The sequence below is a fragment of the Lampetra fluviatilis genome, chromosome 4 (genome assembly GCF_964198595.1).
Source record: "Lampetra fluviatilis chromosome 4, kcLamFluv1.1, whole genome shotgun sequence".
NCBI classification, from domain to species: Eukaryota; Metazoa; Chordata; class Hyperoartia; order Petromyzontiformes; family Petromyzontidae; genus Lampetra; species Lampetra fluviatilis.
Genome location: NC_136278.1, coordinates 17,799,135 through 17,826,515, shown reverse-complemented (window position 1 = coordinate 17,826,515; position 27,381 = coordinate 17,799,135). Strand labels below are relative to the sequence as shown.

The window sequence follows — 27,381 nt, the reverse complement described above, 5'->3', positions numbered from 1 at the left end:
CCAACTTTCTAGAGGGGCTCCCTGGAGCTCCTCTCTTCCCCGCAGGTCGCCCCCTGCTCGTCCGAACCCCAGCAGCTCCGACTGGGGTCCGGCTCCGGGGGGGGGGGGGGAGGGTGCTTGGGGTCCGCGGGGACTTTCGCCCCCTCTGGCGGGCCATGGAGAGACGAGATGAAGAAATGAGAGGATGATGAAAAATACGAGATATGGAGAGACGAGACGGAGAGATGAGATACATGAAAGATAACGAGATGTATGAAGGGAGAGATGGACACAGAGATGGAAATATAGATATTGAAGACGCTAGATGGGTAGAGATGGAATGAGAGAGGTTCAAGAGATGGAGAGGGTTCCGAACATTGCTCGGTCTCGTGTGGGAAATTCCCCCACACCCCAAACAGTGAATCGTGAAGTCCTCGCGATGACTCTGAGCCACTCTCTCCGCCTCTCTCCCTCCCTCTCTCTCCCTATCTCCTTCCCGCTCTCTCTCCCTCCCTCTCCCCGCTATTGCCCCTCCTCTCCCTGCTTCTTTCTCCCCTCCCTTTCCCCATCCCTCTCCCCGCCTCTCCCCTCCATCTCGCTCCCCTTTCCTCCCGCCCTCTCCCTGCTTTTCCCTCCCCCTCTCCCTCCCCCTCTCTCCCTCTGCCCCACCCTCCCCCCCTCCCCCTCTGCCCCGCACTCTCCCTCCCCCCTCCCCCTCTGCCCCGCCCTCTCCCTCCCCCCCACCCCCTCTGCCCCGCCCTCTCCCTCCCCCCCACCCCCTCTGCTCCGCCCTCTCCCTCCCCCCCTCCCCCTCTGCCCCGTCCTCTCCCTCCCCCCCTCTTCCTCTGCCCCGCCCTCTCCCTCCCCCCCTCCCCCTCTGCCCCGTCCTCTCCCTCCCCCCCTCCCCCCCTCTTCCTCTGCCCCGCCCTCTCCCTCCCCGCCCTCCTCTCGGCGGCGCTGCTCCGGAAGCGATCTCCGCCGTCGCCCCGGCACCGGACGACGAGGAGAAGCCGCGAGCCCCACACAGAGAGACAGAGAGAGCGGAGAGACGAGGACGAGGAGCAGCGGGAGACGAGGACGAGGAGAGACGAGAGACCGGGAGACGAGGAGGAGCAGTGGGAGACGACGAGGAGGAGGAGGAGATGGCTGAGGAGGCACTCGCCTCCTTCATGGCGGTGACCGGCGCGGACGAAGCGCGGTCCCGGTTCTACCTCGAGCTGTCGGGCGGGGACCTGCAGGTGACCAGCAGGACGCGGGGGGCCTGGAGGATTAGGGGGGTCTGGGGGGAAGAGAGGGGGCCTGGGGGGATGAGGGGATACTGGTTAAGGGAGACGAGGGGACGAGGCACCCCAATTCCTGACTCATTGTGGCCTAGCGTGAGACGCGGGCGTCCGTTGTGCTTGGGGGGGGAGTCACCTGAGTTCGATGCCAACACCAGTGGATAGCGATCGTCCTGCAACGGTCGTCTTAAGCCTTCCCCTAGGTCGACTCGGCCTCTAAACGAGTACCTGGTCCGGCGTGTAAAAAACATCGCCTCTGGGGAGACAAAGGCGGCCGGGAGTGGTGTTGGCCACCCTCCGCCGGCCTTCATAGGCGCTCTCGAACAGCACTGGGCCCCAACAATCTGTTACAGGCCACGCGGGGGGGGTGGGGGGCATCTTTGTGTTGTGACTGTGAAGGGGTTTTCCACCGATTGTTCAAAGCCCCCCAATAGCCGTGGTAGTCGAGCTTGTGGATAGGACCACACAGGTGCCTCCCGTGTACGGCTTTTACATTTGCCAACAAATCTGCCGCATCATGCCCCAGGCATCATCAGTCAGTCGGTGCGTGCCTTTATTAGCATATCCCACTAACTCCCAGCGGCATGGCTCTCAAAACCCCTAATCCTGACCACAATAACCCGCAAACCGTCTACGCCTGCTGTCAGAAGTGGCGTGGGCCAAGCGACTCTAGCTGGACGTGCCAATGAACACGGTGGCGACAGCATTAGAGATGCAACTGTATAGCATGCTTGATTGTCAACAATGTGCGACGGTGATATCGTATTAATTGAATAAGCATATACTTGCTTTTTATGTAATCATTTATAACCTGGGCTTGTAACGCTCTGCCATGCAGTATTTCCTTACTCTCGGAATCGAGAGCGAGAGAACGACTCGGAGCAATTACAGACGCGGGAAGGCGGTAGCAGCCAAGTGGTGACTAATAGTTGCCCAACCTCTGCGTTCCTCTATTTGCGAAGATGTTTCAAGTAATTTAAAGCGTGTTATACGTCTATATATATATGTTGAACTTTCGCACCGTACAAAAGCGATATTTGTGTGATCCACCAACCCTCGCTGCCTCCACAGTGCCGGATTACAGAAAGCCACGTGCAGCGTAACCACCAGCACCCAGCTGGTGCGCGGACGTTTCAAACCTTGGCGTTAAACTGGAGGCTGACCTGGGAGATGTAAAAATAGGGACATAGTCGGTTCTATTGAGGTGACGAAAGAGGCAATGCGCAAAATCATTTGATTCGAGGCAGAATCTTTAGCAGAATCTTTATTTAGACTGGGGGGGAAGAATCCGATTAGCTACCAAGCTCTTTACTTCAAAGATGTCCAGCAGGGCCCGGGTCAGTAAGTTACAACAGCAGTCGAAAACAAGTGGTGGCCTTTTAATCTGTCGAGTAAAGAGTTGACAGTTTTCGTACGTGGGGGGCGCAATTATGGGGATGGGGGGATGGCAGCGTTATGCAACGTATAGGGACACAGTGGGCAGAAAGGGTGCCCCGAATCAACAGATAAACACTGGTACAAACATGTTAAGTACAATTATTCAAACAAAAAAATATTCCAACGATTAACCGTAAATGCCCAAAAAACATTGTTACTAATGAGAGAAGAATATTTCTGAAAAAAAGACCTCGTGTAAAATATAGTGGTAGCGCTACTGCTGGTGTTTGTTACTGAACACCAGGCTTGTATGCTAACTGACATGCGCATGAAAGCAAGATGCATGATAACTTAATTGTGAGTATTGTTACCTTGAAATATTTTTTATTAATACTTTCACCGTGAGACTGTCTTCCTCTAAACCCAATACATGTTGCAACCAAAATAAAATTAGTTATAGCCTTCATATAATTATATACGGGTTAAAAACATCCGTAGCCATTTAAGTAGAAGTGAATCTGGAAAAAGGAGGGCCCCCACAGTCGTATCTTGCATAGCCCCCCCCATTAAACGTTTCGCCCCTGTGGAGGTGTAGATTGTTTGGTCTCTGAGCATCAAACATGGAGGTGTAGGTTCCAAAGGGGAACTAAAAACAGGTCGCTGAAGCCACATTAATAAATATACCTCGCATGTAAACCCCAACAAGCCATGCAGGTGTGAACAAGTCAACCGACATTTAAATCAACGCAAAACATACCACACACTCACGGTGGGAGACTTTAATTACAAGGGCAAAAACAAACGGAGTGAGAGTGATGGGAGGGTAATTGGTGAACTCGGCATAGGAGAGGGGAGACATCAGTTAGATCCTGCAACCGGCACGGCCTGACGATAATCATCACGTCGTTTTTTTTAAAGGAGTGAGCCAAAATCGAAAACCCACCGCTCCCTCAACGGTGGATTTCTCCTTGCGTAACGGCAGACTCGGCACCAAAAACAGCACTCTCGTTGCCTAACAGCAGCCGTCACATGAGAACAGCAGACTCGCAGCAGCAGACCTGTCAGGAACACCAGCAGTGGGCCCTTGCCCAGACTTTGTCTTGGCTCGGTGACAGGTGATGCTTCTTCATCGGTGTTGAGCCCACAGAGAAACCTGTCAGGATGCAATCTGCATTTTGTGACCGGTAGCCTGCGATGTTCAAGCTGTTTGATTTTTTTTGTTAGTTTTACAACATAGTGATGATTAACCAGGTGAGAATTCAGGGGAACAGGAGAGTCTCATTTGCAAGTGACCTGTGTCACCAAAAACTCAGGTGTGTGTGTATGAATTCCACCGTGGGGAGCTGTAGCGATGTGGTTGGCGTATTGAGCTATGTATCTGGCAACTCAAGTTCGATTCTTGCTCTCACAGCCAACATCCGTGAAGAATATCTGAACTGGTACTGGGCTCCCCCGAGGTCAACGCACCTTTAAATGAGTACCTGGCACTGGGGAGACAAAGGCGGACAGGCGTGGCGTTGGCCACGCACCTCCTTGTGCGCCGTGCCAGCATTTGTAGGTGTTCGTTAACAGCGCTTGCCTCAACAGCCTGTTAAAGGCAACATGCGGGAATCTTTGTCTTTGTGTGCTGCTGCTTGTGCTGTGCAGATGGCCCTGGCGAGTTTTTACGAGGAAGCAGATGAGGGGGAGGTGGTGGTCCCCCCCGCTCCTCCTGCAGGCGGTGGCAGCAGCAGCAGCGGTAGCGGTGGAGGTGGTGGTGGTGCTCCTCAGCCGGCGCCTGTTGTTGCGTGAGTTACCTCTGCATGGCACAAGCGCACAGGATTGGGCACGAGACGTCACGGCTCGACGGGAGGATGGCCAGTGGTCGAGACTTAACGACGGAGTTGCAGCAAAGGAGGAAACGTGCCCTGGAGGACTTCCACCGCGGAGATGGAGACGATGAAATCGTCTCGTGTGCAGGAGCCAGAATGTGTTGTTACCTGGCTTCATGGAGCAGTGGATAGAGCTTGATGATCTGTGTGGCATATATACTGCACAATGTGATTGCCTGCTGAAATTAACATGTCTGTGGTGGTCATCACGGTGGTGAGATCTTAACTGCTAACTACCTCGTCTGGTATACAGGAGGTCGTGGGTTCGATCCTGATCCTGACGCCTGTGTGTTTGCAGTTTGCATGTTCTCCTCATGGTCGTGTGTATTTTTCTCCGGATCCTCCGGTTTTCCCTCCACATTTGGAAACATGTGTTTTAGAGTATTTTGCTGATAGAAATTTCCACGTGATAAGCCACTTCGTTGAGCTATTATTTGTGCCCAGGTCGCTTCTGAAAAAGAGCTACATAGCTCAGTGGGCCTTACCTGGTAAAATAAAAAGTTTAAGTTTAGGCTTGTTTACAGACTGTGGTGGGGGTGAGTTTTTCGAAAGGATAACCACTGGTGCTTTTCCCTCAACGTGGTACCGATTTTATATGATTCCGGAGGGATGATTGTCCGAGTTAAACCCAAAACAGACTTTAAACTTGGCAACCATCCGATTACGAGCCGCTCGCTCTACCACTCAGCCACCAGGTCTGAAATACGTAGAGATTTCATTAAATTGGACGCTGGATATAGCTATATATAGTGGAAACAGGTGGTGTCTTGGATTGTCTGGCCGATGCGTATGTGTGTGCACTGTTGTCTGCGTGTGGTTGTCTGTGGGGAGCGGTAGCATAGCGGTTAGCACGTTCTGCTATGAATCCGGCGACCCGAGTTTGATTCCCACTCGTGGCCATCACCAGTGACGATTATCTGAACTGGTCATGGGCCTCTCCTAGGCAGACTGAGCCTCAAATGAGTACCTGGTGTGCTGTGTAAACATCGCCACTGGGAAGGCAAAGGCGGTCGGGCGTGGTGCTGGCCATCCACCTCCTTTGTGGGCCGTGCCGGCCTTTATAGGTGCTCGCTAACAGCACCATGGGGGGGCATGTTTGTCTGTATATGTCTTCTGTGTGTGCGTGTTGTCCACTTGGTTGACTGCGTGTGTTGTTTGTGTGTGGTTGACTGTGTGCTTTGTGTTGTCTGTGTGGTTGTCTGTGTGTGGTTGACGGCGTGTGTTGTTGTCTGTGTGTTGTTGTTGTCTGTGTGTTGTTGTCTGTGTGTTGTTGTCTGTGTGTTGTTGTCTGTGTGTGGTTGACTGTGTGGTTGACTATGTGTGGTTGTCTGTGTGTTGTTGTCTGTGTGTTGTTGTCTGTGTGTTGTTGTCTGTGTGTGGTTGTCTGTGTCTGTGTTGTCTGTGTTGTTGTCGTTGTTGTCTGTGTTGTGGTTGTCTGTGTTGTTGTTGTCTGTGTTGTTGTCTGTGTTGTTGTTGTCTGTGTTGTTGTTGTCTGTGTTGTTGTTGTCTGTGTTGTTGTTGTCGGTTGTTGTTGTCTGTGTGTTGTTGTCTCTGTGTTGTTGTCTGTGTGTGGTTGTCTCTGTGTTGTTGTCTGTGTGTGGTTGTCTGTGTGTTGTTGTCTGTGTGTTGTCTGTGTGTTGTTGTCTGTGTGTTGTTGTATGTGTGTTGTTGTCTGTGTGTTGTTGTCTGTGTGTGGTTGTCTGTGTGTGGTTGTCTGTGTGTTGTTGTCTGTGTGTTGTTGTCTGTGTGTTGTTGTCTGTGTGTGGTTGTCTGTGTGTTGTTGTCTGTGTGTTGTTGTCTGTTTTTGTTGTCTGTGTGTTGTTGTCTGTGGTTGTCTGTGTGTTGTTGTCTTTGTGTTGTTGTCTGTGTTGTTGTCTGTGTGGTTGTCTGTATGTGGTTGTCCGTGTGTTGTTGTCCGTGTATTGTTGTCTGTGTGTTGTTGTCTGTGTGTTGTTGTCGTTGTTGTTGTCTGTGTGTTGTTGTCTGTGTGTGGTTGTCTGTGTGTTGTTGTCTTTGTTGTTGTTGTCTGTGTGTTGTTGTCGTTGTTGTTGTCTGTGTATTGTTGTCTGTGTTGTTGTTGTCTGTGTTGTTGTTGTCTGTGTGTTGTTGTCTGTGTGGTGTTGTCTGTGTGTGGTTGTCTGTGTTGTCTGTATGTTGTTTGTGTGGTTGTCTGTGTGTTGTTTTCTGCGTGTTGTTGTCTGCGTGTTGTTGTCTGCGTGTTGTTGTCTGCGTGTTGTTGTCTGCGTGTGGTTGTCTGCGTGTGGTTGTCTGTGTTGTTGTCTGTGTTGTCTGTGTGTGGTTGTCTGTGTTGGTGTCTGTGTGTTGTTGTCTGTGTGTGTTGTTGTCTGTGTGGTTGTCTGTGTGTTGTTGTCTGTGTGTGGTTGACTGTTGTCTGTGTGTTGTTGTCGTTGTTGTCTGTGTGTTGTTGTCTGTGTGTTGTTGTCTGTTTTTGTTGTCTGTGTGTTGTTGTCTGTGGTTGTCTGTGTGTTGTTGTCTTTGTGTTGTTGTCTGTGTTGTTGTCTGTGTGGTTGTCTGTATGTGGTTGTCCGTGTGTTGTTGTCCGTGTGTTGTTGTCTGTGTGTTGTTGTCTGTGTGTTGTTGTCGTTGTTGTTGTCTGTGTGTTGTTGTCTGTGTGTGGTTGTCTGTGTGTTGTTGTCTTTGTTGTTGTTGTCTGTGTGTTGTCTGTGTGTTGTTGTCGTTGTTGTTGTCTGTGTATTGTTGTCTGTGTTGTTGTTGTCTGTGTTGTTGTTGTCTGTGTGTTGTTGTCTGTGTGGTGTTGTCTGTGTGTGGTTGTCTGTGTTGTCTGTATGTTGTTTGTGTGGTTGTCTGTGTGTTGTTTTCTGCGTGTTGTTGTCTGCGTGTTGTTGTCTGCGTGTTGTTGTCTGCGTGTGGTTGTCTGCGTGTGGTTGTCTGTGTTGTTGTCTGTGTTGTCTGTGTGTGGTTGTCTGTGTTGGTGTCTGTGTGTTGTTGTCTGTGTGTGTTGTTGTCTGTGTGGTTGTCTGTGTGTTGTTGTCTGTGTGTGGTTGACTGTTGTCTGTGTGTTGTTGTCGTTGTTGTCTGTGTGTTGTTGTCTGTGTGGTGTTGTCTGTGTGGTTGTCTGTGTGTTGTCTGTGTGTTGTTGTCCGTGTGTTGTTGTCTGTGTCTTGTCTGTGTTGTTGTTGTTGTTGTTGTCTGTGTGTTGTTGTCTGTGTGTTGTTGTCTGTGTGTGGTTGTCTGTGTTGTCTGTGTGTTGTCTGTGTTGTTGTCTGTTTGTTGTTGTCTGTGTGGTGTTGTCTGTGTGTTGTTGTCTGTTGTCTGTGTTGCCTGTGTGTTGTTGTCTGCGTGTTGTTGTCTGTGTGTTGTTGTCTGTGTGTGGTTGTCTGTGTGAGGTTGTCTGTGTGTTGTTGTCTGTGTGTGGTTGTCTGTGTTGTTGTCTGTGTGTTTTTGTCTGTGTGGTTGTTTGTGTGTTGTTCTCTGTGTTATTGTCTGTTTTTGTTGTCTGTGTGTTGTTGTCTGTGGTTTTCTGTGTGTTGTTGTCTGTGTGTTGTTGTCTTTGTGTTGTTGTATTTGTGTTGTCTGTGTGTGGTTGTCTGTGTGGTTGTCCGTGTGTTGTTGTCTGTGTGTTTTTGTCTGTGTGTTGTTGTCTGTGTGTTGTTGTCGTTGTTGTTGTGTGTTTGTTGTCTGTGTGTTGTTGTCTTTGTTGTTGTTGTCTGTGTGTTGTTGTCTGTGTGTTGTTGTTGTCTGTGTGTTGTTGTTGTCTGTGTGTTGTTGTCTGTGTGTTGTTGTCTGTGTTGTTGTTGTCTGTGTGTGGTTGTCTGTGTTGTCTGTGTTGTTTGTGTGGTTGTCTTTGTGTTGTTGTCTGCGTGTTGTCTGCGTGTTGTTGTCTGCGTGTTGTTGTCTGCGTGTTGTTGTCTGGTTGTCTGTGTTGTTGTCTGTGTGTGGTTGACTGTGTTGTTTGTGTGTTGTTGTCTGTGTGTTGTTGTCTGTGTGTTGTTGTCTGTGTGTGGTTGTCTGTGTGTTGTTGTCTGTGTGTGTTGTCTGTGTGTTGTTGTCCGTGTGTTGTTGTCTGTGTCTTGTCTGTGTTGTTGTTGTTGTTGTTGTCTGTGTGTTGTTGTCTGTGTGTGGTTGTCTGTGGGTGGTTGTCTGTGTGTGGTTGTCTGTGTTGTCTGTGTGTTGTTGTCTGTGTTGTTGTCTGTTTGTTGTTGTCTGTGTGGTGTTGTCTGTGTGTTGTTGTCTGTGTGTGGTTGTCTGTGTTGTCTGTGTGTTGTTGTCTGTGTGTTGTTGTCTGTGTTGTTGTCTGTTTGTTGTTGTTTGTGTGGTGTTGTCTGTGTGTTGTTGTCTGTGTTGCCTGTGTGTTGTTTTCTGCGTGTTGTTGTCTGCGTGTTGTTGTCTGTGTGTTGTTGTCTGTGTGTGGTTGTCTGTGTGTGGTTGTCTGTGTGTTGTTGTCTGTGTGTGGTTGTCTGTGTTGTTGTCTGTGTGTTTTTGTCTGTGTGGTTGTTTGTGTGTTGTTCTCTGTGTTATTGTCTGTTTTTGTTGTCTGTGTGTTGTTGTCTGTGGTTTTCTGTGTGTTGTTGTCTGTGTGTTGTTGTCTTTGTGTTGTTGTATTTGTGTTGTCTGTGTGTGGTTGACTGTGTGGTTGACTGTGTGTGGTTGTCTGTGTGTTTTTGTCTGTGTGTTGTTGTCTGTGTGTTGTTATCGTTGTTGTTGTCTGTGTGTTGTTGTCTGTGTGTTGTTGTCTGTGTGTTGTTGTCTGTGTGTTGTTGTCTGTGTGTTGTTGTCTGTGTTGTTGTTGTCTGTGTGTGGTTGTCTGTGTTGTCTGTGTTGTCTGTGTTGTTTGTGTGGTTGTCTGTGTGTTGTTTTCTGCGTGTTGTCTGCGTGTTGTTGTCTGCGTGTTGTTGTCTGTGGTTGTCTGTGTTTTGTCTGTGTGGTTGTCTGTGTTGGTGTCTGTGTTGTTGTCTGTGTGTTGTTGTTGTCTGTGTGTGGTTGTCTGTGTGTTGTTGTCTGTGTGTTGTTGTCTGTGTGTGGTTGTCTGTGTGTTGTTGTCTGTGTGTGGTTGTCTGTGTTGTCTATGTTGTTGTTGTCTGTGTTGTTGTCTGTGTGTGGTTGTCTGTATGTGGTTGTCCGTGTGTTGTTGTCCGTGTATTGTTGTCTGTGTGTTTTTGTCTGTGTGTTTTTGTCTGTGTGTTGTTGTCTGTGTGTGGTTGTCTGTGTTGTCTGTGTGTGGTTGTCTGTGTTGTCTGTGTGTTGTTGTTGTCTGTGTTGTTGTCTGTGTGTGGTTGTCTGTGTGTTGTTGTCTTTGTTGTTGTTGTCTGTGTATTGTTGTCTGTGTTGTTGTTGTCCGTGTTGTTGTTGTCTGTGTGTTGTTGTCTGTGTGGTGTTGTCTGTGTGTGGTTGTCTGTGTTGTCTGTGTGTTGTTTGTGTGGCTGTCTGCGTGTTGTTTTCTGCGTGTTGTTGTCTGCGTGTGGTTGTCTGCGTGTGGTTGTCTGCATGTGGTTGTCTGTGTGGTTGTCTGTGTTGTTGTCTGTGTGTGGTTGTCTGTGTTGTTGTCTGTGTTTTTGTCTGTGTGTGGTTTTCTGTGTTGGTGTCTGTGTGTTGTTGTCTGTGTGTGTTGTCTGTGTGGTTGTCTGTGTGTTGTTGTCTGTGTGTGGTTGTCTGTGTTGTCTGTGTGTTGTTGTCTGTGTGTGGTTGTCTGTGTGTTGTTGTCTGTGTGGTGTTGTCTGTGTGTGGTGGTCTGTGTTGTTTGTGTGTTGTTGTCCGTGTGTTGTTGTCTGTGTCTTGTCTGTGTTGTTGTTGTTGTTGTCTGTGTGTTGTTGTCTGTGTGTTGTTGTCTGTGTTGTCTGTGTGTTGTTGTCTGTGTTGTTGTCTGTTTGTTGTTGTCTGTGTGGTGTTGTCTGTGTGTTGTTGTCTGTGTTGCCTGTGTGTTGTTTTCTGCGTGTTGTTGTCTGTGTGTTGTTGTCTGTGTGTTGTTGTCTGTGTGTTGTTGTCTGTGTGTGGTTGTCTGTGTTGTCTGTGTGTTGTTCTCTGTGTTATTGTCTGTTTTTGTTGTCTGTGTGTTGTCTGTGGTTTTCTGTGTGTTGTTGTCTTTGTGTTGTTGTCTGTGTGTGGTTGTCTGTGTGTGGTTGTCTGTGTGTGGTTGTCTGTGTGTGGTTGTCTGTGTGTGGTTGTCTGTGTGTGGTTGTCTGTGTGTGGTTGTCCGTGTGTTGTTGTCCGTGTGTTGTTGTCTGTGTTTTTGTCTGTGTGTTGTTGTCTGTGTGTTGTTGTCTGTGTGTTGTTGTCGTTGTTGTTGTCTGTTTGTTGTCTGTGTGTTGTTGTCTTTGTTGATGTTGTCTGTGTGTTGTTGTCTGTGTGTTGTTGTCTGTGTGTTGTCGTTGTTGTTGTCTGTGTGTTGTTGTCTGTGTGTTGTTGTCGTTGTTGTCTGTTTGTTGTCTGTGTGTTGTTGTCTTTGTTGTTGTCTGTGTGTTGTTGTCTGTGTTGTTGTTGTCTGTGTTGTGTGTGTGTTGTTTGTGTGGTTGTCTGTGTGTTGTTTTCTGCGTGTTGTTGTCTGTGTGTTGTTGTCTGGGTGTTGTTGTCTGCGTGTTGTTGTCTGCGTGTTGTTGTCTGTGGTTGTCTGTGTGTTGTTGTCTGTGTTGTTGTCTGTGTTTTTGTCTGTGTGGTTGTCTGTGTTGGTGTCTGTGTTGTTGTCTGTGTGTTGTTGTTGTCTGGGTGTGGTTGTCTGTGTGTTGTTGTCTGTGTGTGGTTGTCTGTGTGTGGTTGTCTGTGTTGTCTGTGTTGTTGTCGTTGTTGTCTGTGTGTGGTTGTCTGTGTGTTGTTGTCTGTGTGTTGTTGGCTGTGTGTTGTCTGTGTGTTGTTGTCCATGTGTTGTTGTCTGTGTCTTGTCTGTGCTGTTGTTGTCTGTGTGTTGTTGTCTGTGTGTTGTTGTCTGTGTGTGGCTGTCTGTGTGTGGTTGTCTGTGCGTGGTTGTGTGTGTTGTTGTCTGTGTGTTTTTGTCTGTGAGTGGTTGTCTGTGTTGTTGTCTGTGTTGTTGTCTGCGTGTTGTTGTCTGCGTGTTGTTGTCTGCGTGTGGTTGTCTGCGTGTTGTCTGCGTGTGGTTGTCTGTGTTGTTGTCTGTGTTGGTGTCTGTGTTGTTGTCTGTGTGTTGTTGTTGTCTGTGTGGTTGTCTGTGTGTTGTTGTCTGTGTGTTGTTGTCTGTGTGTGGTTGTCTGTGTTGTCTGTGTGTTGTTGTCTGTGTGTTGTTGTCTGTGTGTTGTTGTCTGTGTGTTGTTGTCTGCGTGTTGTTGTCTGTGTGTGGTTGTCTGTGTTGTTGTTGTCTGCGTGTTGTTGTCTGTGTGTGGTTGTCTGTGTTGTTGTCTGTGGGTTTTTGTCTGTGTGTGGTTGTCTGTGTTGGTGTCTGTGTTGTTGTCTGTGTGTTGTTGTTGTCTGCGTGTTGTTGTCTGTGTGGTTGTCTGTGTGTGGTTGTCTGTGTTGTCTGTGTGTTGTTGTCGTTGTTGTCTGTGTGTTGTTGTCTGTGTGTGGTTGTCTGTGTGTTGTTGTCTGTGTGTTGTTGTCTGTGTGTTGTTGTCGTTGTTGTTGTCTGTGTGTTGTTGTCTGTGTTGTTGTTGTCTGTGTGGTGTTGTCTGTGTGGTTGTCTGAGTGTTGTTTGTGTGGTTGTCTGTGTGTTGTTTTCTGCGTGTTGTTTTCTGCGTGTTGTTGTCTGCGTGTTGTTGTCTGCGTGTTGTTGTCTGCGTGTGGTTGTCTGCGTGTGGTTGTCTGCGTGTGGTTGTCTGCGTGTGGTTGTCTGTGTATTGTTGTCCGTGTGTGGTTGTCTGTGTTGTTGTCTGTGTTGTTGTCTGTGTGTTTTTGTCTGTGTGTGGTTGTCTGTGTTGGTGTCTGTGTGTGGTTGTCTGTGTGTTGTTGTCGTTGTTGTCTGTGTGTTGTTGTCTGTTTGTTGTTATCTGTGTGTGGTTGTCTGTGTGTTGTTGTCTGTGTGGGGTTGTCTGTGTGTGGTTGTCTGTGTGTTGTTGTCCGTGTGTTGTTGTCTGTGTCTTGTCTGTGTTGTTGTTGTTGTCTGTGTGTTGTTGTCTGTGTGTTGTTGTCTGTGTGTTGTTGTCTGTGTTGTCTGTGTTGTCTGTGTTGTTTTCTGCGTGTTGTCTGCGTGTTGTTGTCTGTGTGTGGTTGTCTGTGTGTGGTTGTCTGTGTTGTTGTCTGTGTGTTTTTGTCTGTGTGGTTGTCTGTGTTGGTGTCTGTGTGTTGTTGTTGTTGTGTGCGTGTTGTTGTCTGCGTGTTGTTGTCTGTGTGTTGTTGTTGTTGTCTGCGTGTTGTTGTCTGCGTGTTGTTGTCTGCGTGTTGTTGTCTGTGTGTGGTTGTCTGTGTTGTTGTCTGTGTTGTTGTCTGTGTGTTTTTGTCTGTGTGTGGTTGTCTGTGTTGGTGTCTGTGTGTTGTTGTCTGTGTGTGTTGTTGTCTGTGTGGTTGTCTGTGTGTTGTTGTCTGTGTGTGGTTGTCTGTGTGTTGTTGTCTGTGTGTTGTTGTCTGTGTGGTGTTGTCTGTGTGGTTGTCTGTGTGTTGTTGTCCGTGTGTTGTTGTCTGTCTTGTCTGTGTTGTTGTCTGTGTTGCCTGTGTGTTGTTGTCTGCGTGTTGTTGTCTGTGTGTGGTTGTCTGTGTGTGGTTGTCTGTGTGTTGTTGTCTGTGCGTGGTTGTCTGTGTTGTTGTCTGTGTGTTTTTGTCTGTGTGGTTGTTTGTGTGTTGTTCTCTGTGTTATTGTCTGTTTTTGTTGTCTGTGTGTTGTTGTCTGTGGTTTTCTGTCTGTGGTTTTCTGTGTGTTGTTGTCTGTGTGTTGTTGTCTTTGTGTTGTTGTATTTGTGTTGTTGTCTGTGTGTGGTTGTCTGTGTGTGGTTGTCTGTGTGTGGTTGTCCGTGTGTTGTTGTCTGTGTGTTGTTGTCGTTGTTGTTGTCTGTGTGTTGTTGTCTGTGTGTTGTTGTCGTTGTTGTTGTCTGTGTGTTGTTGTCTGTGTGTGGTTGTCTGTGTTGTCTGTGTGTTGTTTGTGTGGTTGTCTGTGTGTTGTTTTCTGCGTGTTGTTGTCTGCGTGTTGTTGTCTGCGTGTTATTGTCTGCGTGTTGTCTGCGTGTTGTTGTCTGCGTGTGGTTGTCTGTGTGTTATTGTCTGTGTTGTTGTCTGTGTTTTTGTCTGTGTGGTTGTCTGTTTTGGTGTCTGTGTTGTTGTTGTCTGTGTTGTTGTTGTCTGTGTGTTGTTGTCTGTGTGTTGTTGTCTGTGTGTGGTTGTCTGTGTTGTCTGTGTTGTTGTTGTCTGTGTTGTTGTTGTCTGTGTGTGGTTGTCTGTATGTGGTTGTCCGTGTGTTGTTGTCCGTGTATTGTTGTCTGTGTGTTGTTGTCTGTGTGTGGTTGTCTGTGTTGTCTGTGTGTGGTTGTTTGTGTTGTCTGTGTGTTGTTGTCGTTGTTGTTGTCTGTGTGTTGTTGTCTGTGTGTGGTTGTCTGTTTGTTGTTGTCGTTGTTGTTGTCTGTGTGTTGTCTGTGTGTTGTTGTCGTTGTTGTTGTCTGTGTATTGTTGTCTGTTTTGTTGTTGTCCGTGTTGTTGTTTGTCTGTGTGTTGTTGTCTGTGTGTGGTTGTCTGTGTTGTCTGTGTGTTGTTTGTGTGGTTGTCTGCGTGTTGTTGTCTGCGTGTTGTTGTCTGCGTGTTGTTGTCTGCGTGTTGTTGTCTGCGTGTTGTTGTCTGCGTGTTGTTGTCTGCGTGTTGTTGTCTGCGTGTTGTTGTCTGCGTGTGGTTGTCTGCGTGTGGTTGTCTGCGTGTGGTTGTCTGCGTGTTGTTCTCTGCGTGTGGTTGTCTGTGTTGTTGTCTGTGTTGTTGTCTGTGTGTTTTTGTCTGTGTGTGGTTGTCTGTGTTGGTGTCTGTGTGTTGTTGTCTGTGTGTGTTGTTGTCTGTGTGGTTGTCTGTGTGTTGTTGTCTGTGTGTGGTTGTCTGTGTTGTCTGTGTGTTGTTGTCTGTGTGTTGTTGTCTGTGTTTGGTTGTCTGTGTGTGGTTGTCTGTGTGTTGTTGTCTGTGTGTTGTTGTCTGTGTGTTGTTGTCGTTGTTGTTGTCTGTGTGTTGTTGTCTGTGTTGTTGTTGTCTGTGTGGTGTTGTCTGTGTGGTTGTCTGAGTGTTGTTTGTGTGGTTGTCTGTGTGTTGTTTTCTGCGTGTTGTTTTCTGCGTGTTGTTGTCTGCGTGTTGTTGTCTGCGTGTTGTTGTCTGCGTGTGGTTGTCTGCGTGTGGTTGTCTGCGTGTGGTTGTCTGTGTATTGTTGTCCGTGTGTGGTTGTCTGTGTTGTTGTCTGTGTGTTTTTGTCTGTGTGTGGTTGTCTGTGTTGGTGTCTGTGTGTGGTTGTCTGTGTGTTGTTGTCGTTGTTGTCTGTGTGTTGGTGTCTGTTTGTTGTTATCTGTGTGTGGTTGTCTGTGTGTTGTTGTCTGTGTGGGGTTGTCTGTGTGTGGTTGTCTGTGTGTTGTTGTCCGTGTGTTGTTGTCTGTGTCTTGTCTGTGTTGTTGTTGTTGTCTGTGTGTTGTTGTCTGTGTGTTGTTGTCTGTGTGTTGTTGTCTGTGTGTGGTTGTCTGTGTTGTGTGTTGTTGTCTGTGTGTGGTTGTCTGTGTTGTGTGTTGTTGTCTGTGTGTTGTTGTCTGTGTGTTGTTGTCTGTGTTGTCTGTGTTGTCTGTGTGTTGTTTTCTGCGTGTTGTCTGCGTGTTGTTGTCTGTGTGTGGTTGTCTGTGTGTGGTTGTCTGTGTTGTTGTCTGTGTGTTTTTGTCTGTGTGGTTGTCTGTGTTGGTGTCTGTGTGTTGTTGTTGTTGTGTGCGTGTTGTTGTCTGCGTGTTGTTGTCTGTGTGTTGTTGTTGTTGTCTGCGTGTTGTTGTCTGCGTGTTGTTGTCTGCGTGTTGTTGTCTGTGTGTGGTTGTCTGTGTTGTTGTCTGTGTTGTTGTCTGTGTGTTTTTGTCTGTGTGTGGTTGTCTGTGTTGGTGTCTGTGTGTTGTTGTCTGTGTGTGTTGTTGTCTGTGTGGTTGTCTGTGTGTTGTTGTCTGTGTGTGGTTGTCTGTGTGTTGTTGTCTGTGTGTTGTTGTCTGTCTGTGTGGTGTTGTCTGTGTGGTTGTCTGTGTGTTGTTGTCCGTGTGTTGTTGTCTGTCTTGTCTGTGTTGTTGCTGTTGTCTGTGTGTTGTTGTCTGTGTGTTGTTGTCGTTGTTGTTGTCTGCGTTGTCTGTTTGTTGTCTGTGTGGTGTTGTCTGTGTTGCCTGCGTGTTGTTGTCTGTGTGTGGTTGTCTGTGTGTGGTTGTCTGTGTGTTGTTGTCTGTGCGTGGTTGTCTGTGTTGTTGTCTGTGTGTTTTTGTCTGTGTGGTTGTTTGTGTGTTGTTCTCTGTGTTATTGTCTGTTTTTGTTGTCTGTGTGTTGTTGTCTGTGGTTTTCTGTCTGTGGTTTTCTGTGTGTTGTTGTCTGTGTGTTGTTGTCTTTGTGTTGTTGTATTTGTGTTGTTGTCTGTGTGTGGTTGTCTGTGTGTGGTTGTCTGTGTGTGGTTGTCCGTGTGTTGTTGTCTGTGTGTTGTTGTCTGTGTGTTGTTGTCGTTGTTGTTGTCTGTGTGTTGTTGTCTGTGTGTTGTTGTCGTTGTTGTTGTCTGTGTGTTGTTGTCTGTGTGTGGTTGTCTGTGTTGTCTGTGTGTTGTTTTCTGCGTGTTGTTGTCTGCGTGTTGTTGTCTGCGTGTTATTGTCTGCGTGTTGTCTGCGTGTTGTTGTCTGCGTGTGGTTGTCTGTGTTGTCTGTGTGTTGTTGTCTGTGTGTGGTTGTCTGTGTGTTGTTGTCTGTGTGTTGTTGTCTGTCTGTGTGGTGTTGTCTGTGTGGTTGTCTGTGTGTTGTTGTCCGTGTGTTGTTGTCTGTCTTGTCTGTGTTGTTGCTGTTGTCTGTGTGTTGTTGTCTGTGTGTTGTTGTCGTTGTTGTTGTCTGCGTTGTCTGTTTGTTGTCTGTGTGGTGTTGTCTGTGTTGCCTGCGTGTTGTTGTCTGTGTGTGGTTGTCTGTGTGTGGTTGTCTGTGTGTTGTTGTCTGTGCGTGGTTGTCTGTGTTGTTGTCTGTGTGTTTTTGTCTGTGTGGTTGTTTGTGTGTTGTTCTCTGTGTTATTGTCTGTTTTTGTTGTCTGTGTGTTGTTGTCTGTGGTTTTCTGTCTGTGGTTTTCTGTGTGTTGTTGTCTGTGTGTTGTTGTCTTTGTGTTGTTGTATTTGTGTTGTTGTCTGTGTGTGGTTGTCTGTGTGTGGTTGTCTGTGTGTGGTTGTCCGTGTGTTGTTGTCTGTGTGTTGTTGTCTGTGTGTTGTTGTCGTTGTTGTTGTCTGTGTGTTGTTGTCTGTGTGTTGTTGTCGTTGTTGTTGTCTGTGTGTTGTTGTCTGTGTGTGGTTGTCTGTGTTGTCTGTGTGTTGTTTTCTGCGTGTTGTTGTCTGCGTGTTGTTGTCTGCGTGTTATTGTCTGCGTGTTGTCTGCGTGTTGTTGTCTGCGTGTGGTTGTCTGTGTGTTATTGTCTGTGTTGTTGTCTGTGTTTTTGTCTGTGTGGTTGTCTGTTTTGGTGTCTGTGTTGTTGTTGTCTGTGTGTTGTTGTCTGTGTGTTGTTGTCTGTGTGTGGTTGTCTGTGTTGTCTGTGTTGTTGTTGTCTGTGTTGTTGTTGTCTGTGTGTGGTTGTCTGTATGTGGTTGTCCGTGTGTTGTTGTCCGTGTATTGTTGTCTGTGTGTTGTTGTCTGTGTGTGGTTGTCTGTGTTGTCTGTGTGTGGTTGTTTGTGTTGTCTGTGTGTTGTTGTCGTTGTTGTTGTCTGTGTGTTGTTGTCTGTGTGTGGTTGTCTGTTTGTTGTTGTCGTTGTTGTTGTCTGTGTGTTGTCTGTGTGTTGTTGTCGTTGTTGTTGTCTGTGTATTGTTGTCTGTTTTGTTGTTGTCCGTGTTGTTGTTTGTCTGTGTGTTGTTGTCTGTGTGGTGTTGTCTGTGTGTGGTTGTCTGTGTTGTCTGTGTGTTGTTTGTGTGGTTGTCTGCGTGTTGTTGTCTGCGTGTTGTTTGCGTGTTGTTGTCTGCGTGTTGTTGTCTGCGTGTTGTTGTCTGCGTGTTGTTGTCTGCGTGTTGTTGTCTGCGTGTGGTTGTCTGCGTGTGGTTGTCTGCGTGTTGTTCTCTGTGTGTGGTTGTCTGTGTTGTTGTCTGTTGTTGTCTGTGTGTTTTTGTCTGTGTGTGGTTGTCTGTGTTGGTGTCTGTGTGTTGTTGTCTGTGTGTGTTGTTGTCTGTGTGGTTGTCTGTGTGTTGTTGTCTGTGTGTGGTTGTCTGTGTTGTCTGTGTGTTGTTGTCGTTGTTGTCTGTGTGTTGTTGTCTGTGTGTTGTTGTCTGTGTGTGGTTGTCTGTGTGTTGTTGTCTGTGTGGTGTTGTCTGTGTGTGGTTGTCTGTGTTGTTTGTGTGTTGTTGTCCGTGTGTTGTCTGTCTTGTCTGTGTTGTTGTTGTTGTCTGTGTGTTGTTGTCTGTGTGTTGTTGTCTGTATGTTGTTGTCTGTGTGTGGTTGTCTGTGTGTGGTTGTCTGTGTTGTCTGTGTGTTGTTGTCTGTGTGGTGTTGTCTGTGTGTTGTTGTCTGTGTTGTCGGTGTTGCCTGTGTGTTGTTTTCTGCGTGTTGTTGTCTGTGTGTTGGTGTCTGTGTGTGGTTGTCTGTGTGTTGTTGTCTGTGTGTGGTTGTCTGTGTTGTTGTCTGTGTGTTTTTGTCTGTGTGGTTGTTTGTGTGTTGTTCTCTGTGTTATTGTCTGTGTGTTGTTGTCTGTGTGTTGTTGTCTGTGTGTTGTCGTTGTTGTTTTCTGTGTGTTGTTGTCTGTGTGTTGTTGTCGTTGTTGTCTGTTTGTTGTCTGTGTGTTGTTGTCTTTGTTGTTGTCTGTGTGTTGTTGTCTGTGTTGTGTGTGTGTTGTTTGTGTGGTTGTCTGTGTGTTGTTTTCTGCGTGTTGTTGTCTGCGTGTTGTTGTCTGGGTGTTGTTGTCTGCGTGTTGTTGTCTGCGTGTTGTTGTCTGTGGTTGTCTGTGTGTTGTTGTCTGTGTTGTTGTCTGTGTTTTTGTCTGTGTGGTTGTTGTCTGTGTGTGTTGTTGTCTGTGTGTGTTGTTGTCTGTGTGGTTGTCTGTGTGTTGTTGTCTGTGTGTGGTTGTCTGTGTGTTGTTGTCTGTGTGTGGTTGTCTGTGTGGTGTTGTCTGTGTGGTTGTCTGTGTGTTGTTGTCCGTGTGTTGTTGTCTGTCTTGTCTGTGTTGTTGCTGTTGTCTGTGTGTTGTTGTCTGTGTGTTGTTGTCGTTGTTGTTGTCTGCGTTGTCTGTTTGTTGTTGTCTGTGTTGTCTGTGTTGTCTGTGTTGCCTGCGTGTGGTTTTCTGTGTGTGGTTGTCTGTGTGTTGTTGTCTGTGCGTGGTTGTCTGTGTTGTTGTCTGTGTGTTTTTGTCTGTGTGGTTGTTTGTGTGTTGTTCTCTGTGTTATTGTCTGTTTTTGTTGTCTGTGTGTTGTTGTCTGTGGTTTTCTGTCTGTGGTTGTCTGTGTGTTGTTTTCTGTGTGTTGTTGTCTTTGTGTTGTTGTATTTGTGTTGTTGTCTGTGTGTGGTTGTCTGTGTGTGGTTGTCTGTGTGTGGTTGTCTGTGTGTGGTTGTCCGTGTGTTGTTGTCTGTGTGTTGTTGTCTGTGTGTTGTTGTCGTTGTTGTTGTCTGTGTGTTGTTGTCTGTGTGTTGTTGTCGTTGTTGTTGTCTGTGTGTTGTTGTCTGTGTGTGGTTGTCTGTGTTGTCTGTGTGTTGTTTTCTGCGTGTTGTTGTCTGCGTGTTGTTGTCTGCGTGTTATTGTCTGCGTGTTGTCTGCGTGTTGTTGTCTGCGTGTGGTTGTCTGTGTGTTATTGTCTGTGTTGTTGTCTGTGTTTTTGTCTGTGTGGTTGTCTGTTTTGGTGTCTGTGTTGTTGTTGTCTGTGTGTTGTTGTCTGTGTGTTGTTGTCTGTGTGTGGTTGTCTGTGTTGTCTGTGTTGTTGTTGTCTGTGTTGTTGTTGTCTGTGTGTGGTTGTCTGTATGTGGTTGTCCGTGTGTTGTTGTCCGTGTATTGTTGTCTGTGTGTTGTTGTCTGTGTGTGGTTGTCTGTGTTGTCTGTGTGTGGTTGTTTGTGTTGTCTGTGTGTTGTTGTCGTTGTTGTTGTCTGTGTGTTGTTGTCTGTGTGTGGTTGTCTGTTTGTTGTTGTCGTTGTTGTTGTCTGTGTGTTGTCTGTGTGTTGTTGTCGTTGTTGTTGTCTGTGTATTGTTGTCTGTTTTGTTGTTGTCCGTGTTGTTGTTTGTCTGTGTGTTGTTGTCTGTGTGGTGTTGTCTGTGTGTGGTTGTCTGTGTTGTCTGTGTGTTGTTTGTGTGGTTGTCTGCGTGTTGTTGTCTGCGTGTTGTTTGCGTGTTGTTGTCTGCATGTTGTTGTCTGCGTGTTGTTGTCTGCGTGTTGTTGTCTGCGTGTTGTTGTCTGCGTGTGGTTGTCTGCGTGTGGTTGTCTGCGTGTTGTTCTCTGTGTGTGGTTGTCTGTGTTGTTGTCTGTGTTGTTGTCTGTGTGTTTTTGTCTGTGTGTGGTTGTCTGTGTTGGTGTCTGTGTGTTGTTGTCTGTGTGTGTTGTTGTCTGTGTGGTTGTCTGTGTGTTGTTGTCTGTGTGTGGTTGTCTGTGTTGTCTGTGTGTTGTTGTCGTTGTTGTCTGTGTGTTGTTGTCTGTGTGTTGTTGTCTGTGTGTGGTTGTCTGTGTGTTGTTGTCTGTGTGGTGTTGTCTGTGTGTGGTTGTCTGTGTTGTTTGTGTGTTGTTGTCCGTGTGTTGTCTGTCTTGTCTGTGTTGTTGTTGTCTGTGTGTTGTTGTCTGTATGTTGTTGTCTGTGTGTGGTTGTCTGTGTGTGGTTGTCTGTGTTGTCTGTGTGTTGTTGTCTGTGTGGTGTTGTCTGTGTGTTGTTGTCTGTGTTGTCGGTGTTGCCTGTGTGTTGTTTTCTGCGTGTTGTTGTCTGTGTGTTGGTGTCTGTGTGTGGTTGTCTGTGTGTTGTTGTCTGTGTGTGGTTGTCTGTGTTGTTGTCTGTGTGTTTTTGTCTGTGTGGTTGTTTGTGTGTTGTTCTCTGTGTTATTGTCTGTGTGTTGTTGTCTGTGTGTTGTTGTCTGTGTGTTGTCGTTGTTGTTGTCTGTGTGTTGTTGTCTGTGTGTTGTTGTCGTTGTTGTCCGTTTGTTGTCTGTGTGTTGTTGTCTTTGTTGTTGTCTGTGTGTTGTTGTCTGTGTTGTGTGTGTGTTGTTTGTGTGGTTGTCTGTGTGTTGTTTTCTGCGTGTTGTTGTCTGCGTGTTGTTGTCTGCGTGTTGTTGTCTGCGTGTTGTTGTCTGTGGTTGTCTGTGTGTTGTTGTCTGTGTTGTTGTCTGTGTTTTTGTCTGTGTGGTTGTCTGTGTTGGTGTCTGTGTTGTTGTCTGTGTGTTGTTGTTGTCTGGGTTTTTTTGTCTGTGTGTTGTTGTCTGTGTGTGGTTGTCTGTGTGTGGTTGTCTGTGTTGTCTGTGTTGTTGTCGTTGTTGTCTGTGTGTTGTTGTCTGTGTGTGGTTGTCTGTGTGTTGTTGTCTGTGTGTTGTTGGCTGTGTGTTGTCTGTGTGTTGTTGTCCATGTGTTGTTGTCTGTGTCTTGTCTGTGCTGTTGTTGTCTGTGCTGTTGTTGTCTGTGTGTTGTTGTCTGTGTGTGGCTGTCTGTGTGTGGTTGTCTGTGCGTGGTTGTGTGTGTTGTTGTCTGTGTGTTTTTGTCTGTGAGTGGTTGTCTGTGTTGTTGTCTGTGTTGTTGTCTGCGTGTTGTTGTCTGCGTGTGGTTGTCTGCGTGTTGTCTGCGTGTGGTTGTCTGTGTTGTTGTCTGTGTTGGTGTCTGTGTTGTTGTCTGTGTGTTGTTGTTGTCTGTGTGGTTGTCTGTGTGTTGTTGTCTGTGTGTTGTTGTCTGTGTGTGGTTGTCTGTGTTGTCTGTGTGTTGTTGTCTGTGTGTTGTTGTCTGTGTGTTGTTGTCTGCGTGTTGTTGTCTGTGTGTGGTTGTCTGTGTTGTTGTCTGTGTGTTTTTGTCTGTGTGTGGTTGTCTGTGTTGGTGTCTGTGTTGTTGTCTGTGTGTTGTTGTTGTTGTCTGCGTGTTGTTGTCTGTGTGGTTGTCTGTGTGTGGTTGTCTGTGTTGTCTGTGTGTTGTTGTCGTTGTTGTCTGTGTGTTGTTGTCTGTGTGTGGTTGTCTGTGTGTTGTTGTCTGTGTGTTGTTGTCTGTGTGTTGTTGTCGTTGTTGTTGTCTGTGTGTTGTTGTCTGTGTTGTTGTTGTCTGTGTGGTGTTGTCTGTGTGGTTGTCTGAGTGTTGTTTGTGTGGTTGTCTGTGTGTTGTTTTCTGCGTGTTGTTTTCTGCGTGTTGTTGTCTGCGTGTTGTTGTCTGCGTGTTGTTGTCTGCGTGTGGTTGTCTGCGTGTGGTTGTCTGCGTGTGGTTGTCTGTGTATTGTTGTCCGTGTGTGGTTGTCTGTGTTGTTGTCTGTGTTGTTGTCTGTGTGTGGTTGTCTGTGTTGGTGTCTGTGTGTGGTTGTCTGTGTGTTGTTGTCGTTGTTGTCTGTGTGTTGTTGTCTGTTTGTTGTTATCTGTGTGTGGTTGTCTGTGTGTTGTTGTCTGTGTGGGGTTGTCTGTGTGTGGTTGTCTGTGTGTTGTTGTCCGTGTGTTGTTGTCTGTGTCTTGTCTGTGTTGTTGTTGTTGTCTGTGTGTTGTTGTCTGTGTGTTGTTGTCTGTGTGTTGTTGTCTGTGTGTGGTTGTCTGTGTTGTGTGTTGTTGTCTGTGTGTTGTTGTCTGTGTGTTGTTGTCTGTGTTGTCTGTCTTGTCTGTGTGTTGTTTTCTGCGTGTTGTCTGCGTGTTGTTGTCTGTGTGTGGTTGTCTGTGTGTGGTTGTCTGTGTTGTTGTCTGTGTGTTTTTGTCTGTGTGGTTGTCTGTGTTGGTGTCTGTGTGTTGTTGTTGTTGTGTGCGTGTTGTTGTCTGCGTGTTGTTGTCTGTGTGTTGTTGTTGTTGTCTGCGTGTTGTTGTCTGCGTGTTGTTGTCTGCGTGTTGTTGTCTGTGTGTGGTTGTCTGTGTTGTTGTCTGTGTTGTTGTCTGTGTGTTTTTGTCTGTGTGTGGTTGTCTGTGTTGTTGTCTGTGTGTGTTGTTGTCTGTGTGGTTGTCTGTGTGTTGTTGTCTGTGTGTGGTTGTCTGTGTGTTGTTGTCTGTGTGTTGTTGTCTGTGTGTTGTTGTCTGTGTGGTGTTGTCTGTGTGGTTGTCTGTGTGTTGTTGTCCGTGTGTTGTTGTCTGTCTTGTCTGTGTTGTTGTTGCTGTTGTCTGTGTGTTGTTGTCTGTGTGTTGTTGTCGTTGTTGTTGTCTGCGTTGTCTGTTTGTTGTTGTCTGTGTGGTGTTGTCTGTGTGTTGTTGTCTGTGTTGTCTGTGTTGTCTGTGTTGCCTGTGTGTTGTTGTCTGCGTGTTGTTGTCTGTGTGTGGTTGTCTGTGTGTGGTTGTCTGTGTGTTGTTGTCTGTGCGTGGTTGTCTGTGTTGTTGTCTGTGTGTTTTTGTCTGTGTGGTTGTTTGTGTGTTGTTCTCTGTGTTATTGTCTGTTTTTGTTGTCTGTGTGTTGTTGTCTGTGGTTTTCTGTCTGTGGTTTTCTGTGTGTTGTTGTCTGTGTGTTGTTGTCTTTGTGTTGTTGTATTTGTGTTGTTGTCTGTGTGTGGTTGTCTGTGTGTGGTTGTCCGTGTGTTGTTGTCTGTGTGTTGTTGTCTGTGTGTTGTTGTCGTTGTTGTTGTCTGTGTGTTGTTGTCTGTGTGTTGTTGTCGTTGTTGTTGTCTGTGTGTTGTTGTCTGTGTGTGGTTGTCTGTGTTGTCTGTGTGTTGTTTGTGTGGTTGTCTGTGTGTTGTTTTCTGCGTGTTGTTGTCTGCGTGTTGTTGTCTGCGTGTTGTTGTCTGCGTGTGGTTGTCTGTGTGTTATTGTCTGTGTTGTTGTCTGTGTTTTTGTCTGTGTGGTTGTCTGTTTTGGTGTCTGTGTTGTTGTTGTCTGTGTGTTGTTGTCTGTGTGTTGTTGTCTGTGTGTGGTTGTCTGTGTTGTCTGTGTTGTTGTTGTCTGTGTTGTTGTTGTCTGTGTGTGGTTGTCTGTATGTGGTTGTCCGTGTGTTGTTGTCCGTGTATTGTTGTCTGTGTGTTGTTGTCTGTGTGTGGTTGTCTGTGTTGTCTGTGTGTGGTTGTTTGTGTTGTCTGTGTGTTGTTGTCGTTGTTGTTGTCTGTGTGTTGTTGTCTGTGTGTGGTTGTCTGTTGTTGTCGTTGTTGTTGTCTGTGTGTTGTCTGTGTGTTGTTGTCGTTGTTGTTGTCTGTGTATTGTTGTCTGTTTTGTTGTTGTCCGTGTTGTTGTTTGTCTGTGTGTTGTTGTCTGTGTGGTGTTGTCTGTGTGTGGTTGTCTGTGTTGTCTGTGTGTTGTTTGTGTGGTTGTCTGCGTGTTGTTGTCTGCGTGTTGTTGTCTGCGTGTTGTTGTCTGCGTGTTGTTGTCTGCGTGTTGTTGTCTGCGTGTTGTTGTCTGCGTGTTGTTGTCTGCGTGTGGTTGTCTGCGTGTGGTTGTCTGCGTGTTGTTCTCTGTGTGTGGTTGTCTGTGTTGTTGTCTGTGTGTTTTTGTCTGTGTGGTTGTCTGTGTTGGTGTCTGTGTGTTGTTGTCTGTGTGTGTTGTTGTCTGTGTGGTTGTCTGTGTGTTGTTGTCTGTGTGTGGTTGTCTGTGTTGTCTGTGTGTTGTCGTTGTTGTCTGTGTGTTGTTGTCTGTGTGTTGTTGTCTGTGTGTGGTTGTCTGTGTGTTGTTGTCTGTGTGGTGTTGTCTGTGTGTGGTTGTCTGTGTTGTTTGTGTGTTGTTGTCCGTGTGTTGTCTGTCTTGTCTGTGTTGTTGTTGTTGTCTGTGTGTTGTTGTCTGTGTGTTGTTGTCTGTATGTTGTTGTCTGTGTGTGGTTGTCTGTGTGTGGTTGTCTGTGTTGTCTGTGTGTTGTTGTCTGTGTGGTGTTGTCTGTGTGTTGTTGTCTGTGTTGTCGGTGTTGCCTGTGTGTTGTTTTCTGCGTGTTGTTGTCTGTGTGTTGGTGTCTGTGTGTGGTTGTCTGTGTGTTGTTGTCTGTGTGTGGTTGTCTGTGTTGTTGTCTGTGTGTTTTTGTCTGTGTGGTTGTTTGTGTGTTGTTCTCTGTGTTATTGTCTGTTTTTGTTGTCTGTGTGTTGTTGTCTGTGGTTTTCTGTGTGTTGTTGTCTTTGTGTTGTTGTCCGTGTATTGTTGTCTGTGTGTTTTTGTCTGTGTGTTGTTGTCTGTGTGTTGTTGTCGTTGTTGTTGTCTGTTTGTTGTCTGTGTGTTGTTGTCTTTGTTGATGTTGTCTGTGTGTTGTTGTCTGTGTGTTGTTGTCTGTGTGTTGTCGTTGTTGTTGTCTGTGTGTTGTTGTCTGTGTGTTGTTGTCGTTGTTGTTGTCTGTTTGTTGTCTGTGTGTTGTTGTCTTTGTTGTTGTTGTCTGTGTGTTGTTGTTGTCTGTGTTGTCTGTGTGTTGTTTGTGTGGTTGTCTGTGTGTTGTTTTCTGCGTGTTGTTGTCTGCGTGTTGTTGTTTGCGTGTTGTTGTCTGCGTGTTGTTGTTTGCGTGTTGTTGTCTGCGTGTTGTTGTCTGTGTTGGTGTCTGTGTTGTTGTCTGTGTGTTCTTGTTGTCTGTGTGTGGTTGTCTGTGTGTTGTTGTCTGTGTGTGGTTGTCTGTGTGGTTGTCTGTTGTCTGTGTTGTTGTCGTTGTTGTCTGTGTGTTGTTGTCTGTGTGTTGTTGTCTGTGTGTGGTTGTCTGTGTGTTGTTGTCTGTGTGTTGTTGTCTGTGTGTTGTCTGTGTGTTGTTGTCCGTGTGTTGTCTGTGTGTTGTTGTCCATGTGTTGTTGTCTGTGTGTGTTGTTGTCTGTGTGGTTGTCTGTGTTGTTGTCTGTGTGTGGTTGTCTGTGTTGTCTGTGTGTTGTTGTCGTTGTTGTCTGTGTGTTGTTGTCTGTGTGTTGTTGTCTGTGTGTGGTTGTCTGTGTGTGGTTGTCTGTGTGGTGTTGTCTGTGTGTGGTTGTCTGTGTTGTTTGTGTGTTGTTGTCCGTGTGCTGTTGTCTGTCTTGTCTGTGTTGTTGTTGTTGTCTGTGTGTTGTTGTCTGTGTGTTGTTGTCTGTATGTTGTTGTCTGTGTGTGGTTGTCTGTGTGTGGTTGTCTGTGTTGTCTGTGTGTTGTTGTCTGTGTGGTGTTGTCTGTGTGTTGTTGTCTGTGTTGTCGGTGTTGCCTGTGTGTTGTTTTCTGCGTGTTGTTGTCTGTGTGTTGGTGTCTGTGTGTGGTTGTCTGTGTGTTGTTGTCTGTGTGTGGTTGTCTGTGTTGTTGTCTGTGTGTTTTTGTCTGTGTGGTTGTTTGTGTGTTGTTCTCTGTTATTGTCTGTTTTTGTTGTCTGTGTGTTGTTGTCTGTGGTTTTCTGTGTGTTGTTGTCTTTGTGTTGTTGTCCGTGTATTGTTGTCTGTGTGTTTTTGTCTGTGTGTTGTTGTCTGTGTGTTGTTGTCGTTGTTGTTGTCTGTTTGTTGTCTGTGTGTTGTTGTCTTTGTTGATGTTGTCTGTGTGTTGTTGTCTGTGTGTTGTTGTCTGTGTGTTGTCGTTGTTGTTGTCTGTGTGTTGTTGTCTGTGTGTTGTTGTCGTTGTTGTTGTCTGTTGTCTGTGTGTTGTTGTCTTTGTTGTTGTTGTCTGTGTGTTGTTGTTGTCTGTGTTGTCTGTGTGTTGTTTGTGTGGTTGTCTGTGTGTTGTTTTCTGCGTGTTGTTGTCTGCGTGTTGTTGTTTGCGTGTTGTTGTCTGCGTGTTGTTGTTTGCGTGTTGTTGTCTGCGTGTTGTTGTCTGTGTTGGTGTCTGTGTTGTTGTCTGTGTGTTCTTGTTGTCTGTGTGTGGTTGTCTGTGTGTTGTTGTCTGTGTGTGGTTGTCTGTGTGTGGTTGTCTGTTGTCTGTGTTGTTGTCGTTGTTGTCTGTGTGTTGTTGTCTGTGTGTTGTTGTCTGTGTGTGGTTGTCTGTGTGTTGTTGTCTGTGTGTTGTTGTCTGTGTGTTGTTGTCTGTGTGTTGTCTGTGTGTTGTTGTCCGTGTGTTGTCTGTGTGTTGTTGTCCATGTGTTGTTGTCTGTGTCTTGTCTGTGCTGTTTTTGTCTGTGTGTTGTTGTCTGTGTGTTGTTGTCTGTGTCTGGTTGTCTGTGCGTGGTTGTGTGTGTTGTTGTCTGTGTGTTTTTGTCTGTGTGTGGTTGTCTGTGTTGTTGTCTGTGTTGTTGTCTGCGTGTTGTTGTCTGCGTGTTGTTGTCTGCGTGTGGTTGTCTGCGTGTTGTTGTCTGCGTGTGGTTGTTTGTGTTGTTGTCTGTGTTGTTGTCTGGGTGTGGTTGTCTGTGTTGGTGTCTGTGTTGTTGTCTGTGTGTTGTTGTTGTCTGTGTGGTTGTTGTCTGTGTGTTGTTGTCTGTGTGGGGTTGTCTGTGTGTGGTTGTCTGTGTTGTCTGTGTGTTGTTGTCTGTGTGTTGTTGTCTGTGTGTTGTTGTCTGCGTGTTGTTGTCTGTGTGTGGTTGTCTGTGTGTTGTTGTCGTTTTTGTTGTCTGTGTGTTGTTGTCTGTTGTTGTCTGTGTGTTGTTGTCTGTGTGGTGTTGTCTGTGTTGTTGTCTGAGTGTTGTTTGTGTGGTTGTCTGTGTGTTGTTTTCTGCGTGTTGTTGTCTGCGTGTTGTTGTCTGCGTGTTGTTGTCTGCGTGTGTTTGTCTGCGTGTGGTTGTCTGCATGTGGTTGTCTGTGTGTTGTTGTGTGTGTATTGTTGTCCGTGTGTGGTTGTCTGTGTTGTTGTCTGTGTGTTTTTGTCTGTGTGTGGTTGTCTGTTGGTGTCTGTGTGTGGTTGTCTGTGTGTTGTTGTCGTTGTTGTCTGTGTGT

General features: G+C 46.5%; 1 protein-coding gene across 1 annotated transcript in view; it reads left to right on the top strand.

Moving 5' to 3' along the window:
• The first annotated feature begins 917 nt into the window (after window positions 1–917).
• The window catches only part of UBXN2A (UBX domain protein 2A), a 33,506-nt gene continuing 7,042 nt past the window's right edge, over window positions 918–27,381 (top strand). The window contains exons 1-2 of the mRNA XM_078855681.1: window positions 918–1,217; window positions 4,284–4,423. Coding sequence (XP_078711807.1) covers window positions 1,122–1,217; window positions 4,284–4,423 — 236 coding nt within the window. The 5' untranslated portion in view covers window positions 918–1,121. The remainder of the gene's footprint in view (window positions 1,218–4,283; window positions 4,424–27,381) is intronic.